Here is a 9,937-nt window from a genome sequence, read left to right on the forward strand (position 1 = left end):
TAAAAATGGCCATTTACTTCCAATAAAAAGGATCTAATCAACTAGAGATCAAGGTGACGACTTTATACCTTGAAATGATGGCCAATACAAAGTAGATGTCGGATCTACTGCTTCTCTCCTACCCTTTTCTTCTTCTAGCCCTAAAGTCATTCACAATTACCCCAAAGTTGCTCACAAAAGCTCTTTCTCTCACTCAAGAGGGTGCAAGGTCGATTTAGGTTTTTCTCTGGCTAATAGAATGGTAAGGGAGGCCACAAGAGGCGTGTTAGGTTCCTTAAATAGGGGCAAACCCCAAAAAAATAGGGTTTCTCTACACAACTCCTACTCGTCGAGTTGGGGCCTTCCAACTCGTCGAGTAGGTTCCGACCCCGCGTCCATATAACAACCCCTACTCGACGAGTTGGAGCATCCAACTCGCCGAGTCCATGCACAAAACCCTAGAATTCATATAAATCAACAATACCTGAAACAGGTGTTATAGATGAACTTTCCAACAAATTATTATTTTAGCCCTTTTTATCGGCTATAACCATTAACTTGCTTACATACATTTTTTAATGATTCATATTAAAACTTTATTAAAATTAAGATGGCTTTTAAAAATATGATGAAAATTTAGTCTCTTATAAAAACAAATGCAATCGGTCTTGTAGAGAAATCGAATCAGGTATGGTGTATTCATCTTTAAAAAACATGAGATTCTAACACTTCAATAAGTTTTTGTACAAATCATAAAAAAAAGGTCACATAAGCCGGTTAAGGGTGATAATCGGTTTAAAAAAAAGACTAAAATGAGACAATTTAAAAGCTTATTACCAAAAAAATAGACAAAAATAAATTTAGTGACTAAAAATAGACAAATAAAATAGTTTGTTGGTCATTTATAATATTTTCTCTAAGTTTAACAGATGTTATATACGATGCCATGTTAAAATAGGATGGTTTTGAAAAGCTAATTACCCAAATAATTAAAAATAAAGGGTTAGTGACATAAAAACCCCCAAATTTATATAAGATGTTCGGTTATGTCCCAAGTACGTTTTTTGGTGTGTTAATGCCATAAATACCGGAAAAATTGTTCATTTTCCCCCATGACCGGTTTTTCCCAAGGTTCTAAAAAGCTCGCAATGGCGAGCCATGACTCCAAGGCTTGTATGTGCAGCAAAGCTTTACCAAAACGCCGCATTGACTCATATATGTGTATAAAAATGAATAATAGTTGAAAGTACATATAAAAATATGAATTATATACAAAATTGACGCCCTAAGACGTAGCTCGGAACCTTATTTGACTTTGACGACTTACTGACTTGGAGCTGAGTCAGCGTTGCTGATTTGCTTCCACAGAAAAAATAAAGGCAAACAACACGTTTACCAACTAAGAAGTAACGCCTTTTGTTATTGAGTGTCTAAAATAATGGATTTAATGTATATTCTACTGGAAAATTTTAATAATATGTATTCAAAATATTTTTATTATTTTATGAATTTACGCATACATTTTTAAACGCATAAAGAGCATATATATCTTTAAAATTGTATTTGTATTTTAGAAATATATATAAAGACCTTCATGATTTATACTTTTAAAAATATATAAGACTGTTCATAGTGTATAAAAAACATATTTATATCTTTTAAAATCGTATTTTAAAACGTATTTAAAATATATGTATAAGTTAATAAATAATAATAATAATAAACTTTGTTTTGTTTTCCAATAAACAAAATTTATCATATGATATATTTAATTGCGTAGCAAAAATTAGAAGAAGATGTTGGCTGCTTGCTTGTAAGGCGTTAGGAAGTTTAGGAGGTGACCCATGTTCGAATACTTTCGGTCCCATTTCTTATTCCTAATTCCATGTTTTTTAGTTAAAGGATTCGGCAGCAACTTCTCCACGTCGGTAGGAATGGGCCCAATGAATGTCACTTACCTTGGGTAAACCGACCAGGGGCAATGTTTTAAAAACCGGTTAGGTGACGTTTTCCGGTTCAACCGGATGGTTAAACCATACAAAAATTGTCATCTTTTTAGTATTACAAACGTAAATAGAATGCAACATACAAAAACAATCATTATAGAAGCCAAAATCAAACAAAAAAGCCCAAAACAAACACAAAAATCCAAGATTGTCCGGTCCATTCCGGTTCAATTCAGCCGGTTGAACCGATTTTTACCAAAACCGGCCGGTTTAATCCGGTCAGGAAATTGTTATAAAACCGGTCCAAAGCAAACCGTCCTCACCTCCGGTTTCCGGTTCGAACCGGCTTTTAAAACACTGCCAGGGGGTAAAAATGAAAAAAAAAATTGATATTTGAAGCATAAACACACTAAAAAATATACTTGGGACATAACCGAACATTTTGTATAAATTTTAAGGTTTTTATGTCACTAACCCAAAAATAAATTCAGGGTCATTTTCAAAATTTTCCCTATGACAAACACTACAAAAAATGTTTAATGTACTTTTGCCAATACATAACCTAATCAAACATGATGTTTTTGTACCGAACGACTTCTAAAAAAAACGATTGATAGCTTTTCTCAAAATTAGCATATTTCATAAATCAATTAAAAACCTTAAGTTAACACGTTCCAAGTTTTTATTAGTTTTAATACAATAAAAGAAAAGAGAATGTGACCTTTACAAAAAACTAATCAAAATTTGAAAATATTATTAATATTAGCCCTATGTTTAAAATGTTATTGCGTGCGTGCCCTTTTCCCCAGATTTAAAATCAAAAACCCTCCAAACCCATTGTCCTCCTCTCCTTCAAATCAGTCGCTTTCCCCCCTTCGATTTTGAATCCATAGCAATCACCTATATCAGTAGAAATCATCTGCTTTCGCATCGAAAATCCGACTCTATTGAAGATTAAGAGAAAATCAATGGAGAGCGATGAATCTAAAGGTGGGGGTGGAGGTGAAGGAGCAGTGTTAAAAGGAGTTCCGGCGTACGGTGGCAAATACATTCATTACAACGTACTTGGAAACCTATTCGAGGTTTCTTCCAAGTACGTTCCTCCCATTCAACCTGTAGGCCGTGGTGCATACGGCATCGTTTGGTAATCACGCTAATTCATCTCTATGTTTTGTGTTCGTCGAATCTAAATTTCTGTGTCTCTAATTTCACAAGTTTACAAGGGCTGGCACTTAGATGTTTATGATATGTTGCTCCCTTACGTCAGCTGAACTTGCAGCATTTTGTGGACACGCATTACAACGGGGAGATTGACTATTAGTCTAATCTTTACATCTTATGAAGTTATGAATTAGTATCAGTACAATAATAGTTGCAATGATTTCGATTGGTGCTAACGTTTGAAATGAAAATTGATGCAGTGGCTATATTAGAAATGTTGGCAATCTGAAAATAAATTGTGAAATTAATGAAGAACAACTAGCTCAACAGTGAGTTCCTATGGTTTCAAAATAAAATTAGCACAAAAGAGAATTCATGAATTTCCTCTTTTCAATATGTGGAAGCACCCCCTTGTCTTAATTTATAGCTGTTCTTTCCTTGTTTTCTCTTTCTCTTGTAATCTTGGGGTATTAGGGTTTGCTTCTTCTGAAGAACCAATTGAAGAAATTCAATTTGTGAGCTTATTATAAAGTTAGGGGTTTGGTTGTTGCTAAATTATCATAAATTGCCTATTATTCATTTCAAACGTTAATCTTATTTATGGTTTTCTTATAACATAACCTAACCAAATTGTCACTGTTTTCCATTGTAGTTGTGCTAAAGATTCTGAAGCAAAGGAAGATGTTGCAATCAAGAAAATTGGGAATGCATTTGATAACAGTATTGATGCCAAGAGGACTTTAAGGGAAATCAAACTCCTCTGCCATATGGATCATGAGAATGTAAGTAAATTTTATTCTGAAAATCCTTCAAACTCATAGCATCTAATACACAAAATCTTTTTACAGATCATCAAAATCAAAGACATCATACGCCCACCAAATAAAGAAAACTTCAATGATGTTTACATTGTGTATGAATTAATGGACACCGATCTGCATCAAATCATCCGCTCTACTCAAGCACTAACAGATGACCATTGTCAGGTCAGTTTATGAAATCTTTTATAGATTTTTATATTCAAAATGTTGTGACATTTTTTTTTTAATATTTCCAATGTATTTGGTATGGCAGTATTTTTTGTACCAGTTACTTCGTGGGCTGAAATACGTACACTCTGCAAATGTTTTACACCGTGATTTAAAACCAAGCAACTTGCTTTTGAATGCTAATTGTGATTTAAAGATTTGTGACTTTGGGCTTGCAAGAACAACATCTGAGAGTGATTTCATGACAGAATATGTTGTGACAAGGTGGTATAGAGCCCCTGAGTTGTTGCTTAATTGCTCAGAGTACACCACAGCCATTGATATTTGGTCAGTTGGTTGTATTTTAATGGAGATTGCTTTGAGGGAGCCTCTGTTTCCTGGTAAAGATTATGTTCAACAATTGCAGCTTATAACTGAGGTACTGTTTTTTATTATCTGAATAATGATTAATGGAAATACAATTCAAAATAACAATAAAATATCTTATCTGTTGAATACAATACAGCTTCTTGGTTCTCCAGATGACTCGGATCTTGGATTTTTGAGAAGTGAGAATGCTCGGAAGTATGTGAAACAACTTCCACATATACCCTCCAAGACTTTTCAACACAAGTTTCCAAATTTGTCCCCACTAGTGATCGATCTTGCAGAGAAAATGTTGGTTTTTGATCCATCCAAACGCATAACTGGTAAGGGCTTGCTTAATCAGGAAAACATCTTTTCTTGACTGACTTTATCTGTTAACTACTTTTTATAGTATTAATTAATATATAATTTACATTTTTGTAACATGTTTTAAAAAGTTGAAGAAGCGCTAAATCACCCGTTCTTGCAAAGTCTACATGAGATAAATGAGGAGCCGATTTGTTCGTCTCCATTTATGTTTGATTTTGAGCAAGCAACTTTAAGTGAGGAAGATGTGAAGGAGCTTATTTGGGAAGAAACTTTGAAGTTTAATCCAGATAGTGAAACTGAAGTGGCTGAGTAATCTTGATTCTGAATTTTTTGAGATATTTATCTCAAAATTTGTCTTGAGAATCTTTTTTGTTTTGATGGAAGTTATATGATAAGTTCTGTTTTTGAAAAGCAGAAGGATACCAGTGAGTTTCTTGCTTGCAGCCTTGAACCAGAGAAGTAACAACGTATCATATAACAAATGATATGACAAGGCTTCTTTACTGGCTTGTACTTTGTGTATTAAGAGTTGTATATCCATTTGGAGTTTGTGTTTTTTTGCTTTGCAGAAGGGTCGTGTATCTGAATATGTAGATCAATTTTTTGTTAGTTTTCGTTAAAAAGTTTATTGGTTTGAGTTTAAGTTTTGAAGACATTTGAAGGGGAATTTGGCATAAAACTCTTTTTAAGTTTACATCATTTTATAGGTTTCCCTTTTTTTTTTTTTCCTAATTTTAATTTTTACCCTATATTTTTCATCTAGCTTTATAGTTTACCCTTTCCTTTTTTCATCGGCTTGAGGTTTCTTAAAATGACAATTGCAAGAATACTCTAAGTTTGCAAAAAAATTATGATTTTAACTTAAGAATGTTTTTTTTAGTCATTTTACCTTTTTTGTTGTTCATGTTGAATTGTCATTTTTGTTGATGTGGCATGTCATGCCAACATCTTGTAAGTAAGCATCTATAAGATCCACATACACTTTATTTCAGTACTCCATAGTCCATAATGATTCCCATAATCCAAAAGACATCTTTTCAGGAATTAGCAATTGAATCACAATAGGTTTAATAGTAACTAAGTACTTAGGTAAACAAGTCCAATCAACACAAAATATTTAATCAGCATGAACCCGAAAAAAAAAAGTAAAATGAGTAAAATCAATATGTTGCATAAAAATTATGGGATAAAATTGAAAAAAATAAATAAATAACATACCTAGGGTAAAATTGTAAAATTCTTACAAACTTAAGGGTTTTTTCCTACAAATTTCACTTTAACGAAACCTGAAAATCAATGAAAAAAGGTAAAACTAGAAAGTTAAATGAAAATTACCCATGTAAAAGCAAAAAAGAAAAAGATAAAACCAATAAAATTGTGTAAACTTAGAGAGTTTTTATGCCATTTCCCCTATTTTAAGCGAGGTGGTTTTGACATTTTGGCTATGATCACGTACTATCCTTTGATGTCATCAGGACAAAAGTTTTGATTCTATCAAATTATTAAAAGGTTTATTTAATTTTCTTGAACTATAAAAAAGTATCAAATGAAACTGGCCAATATGCGGTTGGATGAAGATAACAACACGATTATCATGCAACTTAAGTTAAGTTTATAATAATTAAAAATTTAGATAAAGTTTGAAGAGTTGATTGTCAATTACAATTTTTTTTTTGAATTAATTGATTAAGTTTTAAAGTATTTATATTGATGTCAGTTTTCACTTTTTAGCGTAAATTACATTTTTGAACATTGAGTATAACTAATTTTGGTTTCAAAAAGTTCTTTTACAGATTTTGTCCATATTTGAAGATTCACATAAAAAAATGAAATATAATTAATGTATCTGAAACAGGGATTAAAAAAACATTACAAGAACCTTAAATAAGAACCAAAATTACAAAAGAAAACATTTCGGGACCAAAACTGAAAATGTAATTTACTCTTAGTTTTTATGAATTGCCCTCAAAACAAATACTTAAAGTGACTAATTATTAAAAGAGAAGATGCACACTTGATGTAAAAGGAACAACTGCCATTATTATTATTATTATTATTATTTTGTAAATATCAAAGACAATATACAAGGTTAGAAGTACATTGTCATAATTAGGTGGAATTAGAACTTAATGACTTGCTTAGGTTGGCTTCCGAGCTTCCCAAGTGCCTTGTCTAATGCTGTGTGAAACTCATTAAAGGGAGCAAGCTCCATACTGCAAAAAAAAACATGACTTAATCTGGTATGTATGCTTCTTTGATTTGATACATAAAAGAACAACTTAATAAAATAAAATAAGAAAACTAATATAGACCTCCCTCCCCATTAAGTCCCAACTTCTGACACATTCACACTCATTTAATTATTTTCCTTAATGGGAATAAATTGAGGACTTACTCGTATTTCAATTTTCCCTCACGAATCAATCCCAAAAGGTAATCTATCATTTCTCTGCATTCTTCTTTCCTATCTGAGCTAATCCATTTTTGCAACCAGAATCCTTTCAACGAAAGCTCCTGCATGCAAATTCAAATTATCATCATAAACAATCATTTTGATGATTCTTAGACAAAATTAATCATGAAAAAAAGTTTAATTGCGCTACAGATTTCTACTAAGCATTTAAACTATTATAAGCAATATTAATAGGTTGTGTTTTTATGACATCCACAATACGAAAATGTTACAAAATTTAGAAAAATCAAATGGGTCAAATGTGAATGAATGATAAAATTGATTACTTACTTTAAATATGAAGGATGAAGTTGATACAGTTACAGGCTTCTTAGCCATTCCGCCAAAGGTCACCATTGTCCCACCCTGCCTGAAACCATTATTCGTTTTTAATTCCAAAGAAACCTTAAAATTATGATTTTTTTTTTTTAATAAATAAATAAATAATCTCACCTTAAGAATTTAAGAACCAAAGAAGCAGCATTACCACCAACACAATTAAATCCCAGTGCAGGTTCGGGTAAATTATCCTACAAAATGATTAAGTGAAAAAAAAAAAAGAGAGCAAATCATACCCTGACAGCTAAAACAATGAAGTTTGTAGGTTTTTCAAATGAAAATTACCAAAAAGCCCTTGACATTTTTTACATCAAGCTGGCTCTCGGTAAACACGACATCAGCACCAAGTTTCTTGAGTTTCTCTTTCGCATCATCTGACCCTGGCCTACATGTGAATAAAATCCACCCCAATCAAACAATATTACAAATAATCAAGCACTGAAGTATTATACAAAATGGGGAAAATGGGAAATTGTTTGCTGACCTGTCCCTTATAATATTGATGGTATGAATGCCACGGAGTTTAGCAAGCTGAATCACACACTGTCCAACCATGCTAGTTGCTCCATTTTGCACAATTGCATCCCCTACTTATGTATAGACATAAAATCATTACGTAAAAAGTACACTAAAAATTAATGATAAAAACAGACATTTTAGCACCTGATTTGAGATCCACATAGTCTTCTATCATCCTTAGTGCAGTCAAAGGATTTATTGTAACTGTGGCAGCATATTCAACTGGTGTACCTCTATCGATTTTGTGCCAGAAATCTTTATCTTTAACAACATGTGTCTGCCATGTCCCTAACAAGAAAACCTTTATCCATTCAAACACATGATTCGTATGTGCATGGGTTTGTAATTTGTACTACAACGCTATCATCATTGATTGAAATCAAGAGTCTACCAGGTGAAGGTGGAGATGCCATAACCAAATCGCCAGGAGAAAGACCTTGTACTGCTGAGCCTATTGAGTGTACTTCTCCAACACCTTCATATCCTGCAACAGTTGGGAGTGGTGGCCTCACAGGGTAGACACCTACATGAACATGTAAAACTCCAATTCTCAACATTATGTGTATATGTAACATTATCAAAAGTTACAGTGATTTCATATTGTTGGATTGCTGATTTCATTGATACTAGATGCCAAAAACACTTTCGCAGTTTCAAACTAAATCTGTTACTGGAGATTAGATGCATTTCATCAGGTAAATATAAGCATCAGATTAATGCATTGATTATTTGAATAAATGTAAGAGGGAGGTTCTTAGTATTTGGTTGACTTTTTGGTATTTCGATTCAAAAGATAAGAATTAGGTTAAGCAACTAGCCGTGATTCATGGAGATTTGAGGCATATGTGCCAATCACATCATCCTCTTTCCAGTTTTAACAATCAATCAAAAGAAAACTGAAGAATTGATAAAGGAAAATTTACGCACGCCGGTAATTACGAGTCATCGTCTAGTGAGAAAATTCATAAACCGGGAACCAATAGCAACAACAAATGAATAGGATTAATAAGTGTCATTTCAAACCTTCGATTCTATTAATGTCAGATGGATTGATGGGAGCAGCAAGCATTTTAACACAGACGTCGTTTGCTCCAACTGGAACTGGTGGAAGTTCGATTACTCTGCACACAAGTTTTTTTTTAATGAGTTCATCATTTGGTAATTAAAATTGTAACAGAAGCCAGATTATTAAGAGAGAATATAACTTGGTGACAGTATCCGGAGGACCGTGCTTCTCATAGAACACTGCTGTAGACGGCGGCGACTTGAGGGCGGAGAAAGCCCTAACGATGCCGGAAGTATTAATACGAGGGCGGAGGTGTTGCGAGTGCGTCCACGTTCCATGGATAGCTTTTAGAGTGAAAAACCTTGCACATGCCATTGCTATGGAGTTGATCTCTCGGTTCCTACTTCCTACTTCCTCCAACTCTCCAAATTGTTAGATCGTCAACACTTTGTTTGTAATTAAACCAGGCGAATTATATAGTTAAAATTAATTTATAAACCGGTTATAAAATTAATTAAACTTTTATAATAAAAAATTATAATTATTAATCAATTATTTTAAATAAATTATTAATTAAGAGATTTATCAAAATTTTAAAGTTATTATAACTTCAAGTTTAACATATAATTAGAAAATGTAAATTTGAATTTTGAAATGAGTTGCCTAATATATGTACATGACACATGACATAATATTAATGAGGAGTTGTATTAGATTGTCACTTGACAACAAGAGATTAACACTATTTATTTATTAGAATAGGGATTTTTATAAATATATGTTGTTAAATTTGATATAATAATTCATATACTAAATTGATATAATATATTAATTCTTTGAAATATATGATAATATATACATCTATTATAAC

At 32.4% G+C, this 9,937-nt stretch overlaps 2 protein-coding genes across 2 annotated transcripts; one reads left to right on the forward strand and one right to left on the reverse strand.

Moving 5' to 3' along the window:
* The first annotated feature begins 2,729 nt into the window (after window positions 1-2,729).
* Window positions 2,730-5,393, forward strand: LOC145128581 (mitogen-activated protein kinase homolog NTF6-like). The gene is made up of 6 exons (XM_079063390.1): window positions 2,730-3,069; window positions 3,739-3,868; window positions 3,935-4,072; window positions 4,161-4,493; window positions 4,581-4,764; window positions 4,879-5,393. Exons 1-6 carry the CDS (start codon window positions 2,894-2,896, stop codon window positions 5,061-5,063), a joined length of 1,146 nt encoding a protein of 381 aa, XP_078919516.1. The 5' UTR covers window positions 2,730-2,893; the 3' UTR covers window positions 5,064-5,393.
* A 1,377-nt stretch (window positions 5,394-6,770) lies between these two features.
* LOC145128332 (Polyketide synthase, enoylreductase family protein) lies at window positions 6,771-9,512 on the reverse strand. The gene is made up of 10 exons (XM_079063139.1): window positions 9,266-9,512; window positions 9,084-9,181; window positions 8,452-8,583; window positions 8,205-8,348; window positions 8,026-8,128; window positions 7,827-7,926; window positions 7,656-7,732; window positions 7,494-7,572; window positions 7,146-7,264; window positions 6,771-6,963 (listed from the first exon to the last, which is right to left on the reverse strand). Exons 1-10 carry the CDS (start codon window positions 9,439-9,441, stop codon window positions 6,870-6,872), a joined length of 1,122 nt encoding a protein of 373 aa, XP_078919265.1. The 5' UTR covers window positions 9,442-9,512; the 3' UTR covers window positions 6,771-6,869.
* Window positions 9,513-9,937: the final 425 nt, after the last annotated feature.

This window comes from Lactuca virosa, chromosome 8, assembly GCF_052849685.1.
Source record: "Lactuca virosa cultivar CGN04683 chromosome 8, Lactuca_virosa_CGN04683_v6, whole genome shotgun sequence".
Classification (NCBI taxonomy): Eukaryota; Viridiplantae; Streptophyta; class Magnoliopsida; order Asterales; family Asteraceae; genus Lactuca; species Lactuca virosa.

What these genes read in the sequence shown, in the direction of transcription:
- LOC145128581 (XM_079063390.1), top strand. Translation starts at nt 2,894, where the DNA reads ATGGAGAGCGATGAATCTAAAGGTGGGGGTGGAGGTGAAGGAGCAGTG. An exon ending in GGTGCATACGGCATCGTTTG is followed by an intron (nt 3,070 to 3,738) that starts GTAATCACGCTA and finishes TTTCCATTGTAG; the next exon opens with TTGTGCTAAAGATTCTGAAG. An exon ending in GCCATATGGATCATGAGAAT is followed by an intron (nt 3,869 to 3,934) that starts GTAAGTAAATTT and finishes ATCTTTTTACAG; the next exon opens with ATCATCAAAATCAAAGACAT.
- LOC145128332 (XM_079063139.1), bottom strand. Translation starts at nt 9,441, where the DNA reads ATGGCATGTGCAAGGTTTTTCACTCTAAAAGCTATCCATGGAACGTGG. An exon ending in CTTCATCCTTCATATTTAAA is followed by an intron (nt 7,265 to 7,493) that starts GTAAGTAATCAA and finishes ATTTGCATGCAG; the next exon opens with GAGCTTTCGTTGAAAGGATT. An exon ending in GAGGGAAAATTGAAATACGA is followed by an intron (nt 6,964 to 7,145) that starts GTAAGTCCTCAA and finishes TTTTTTTTGCAG; the next exon opens with TATGGAGCTTGCTCCCTTTA.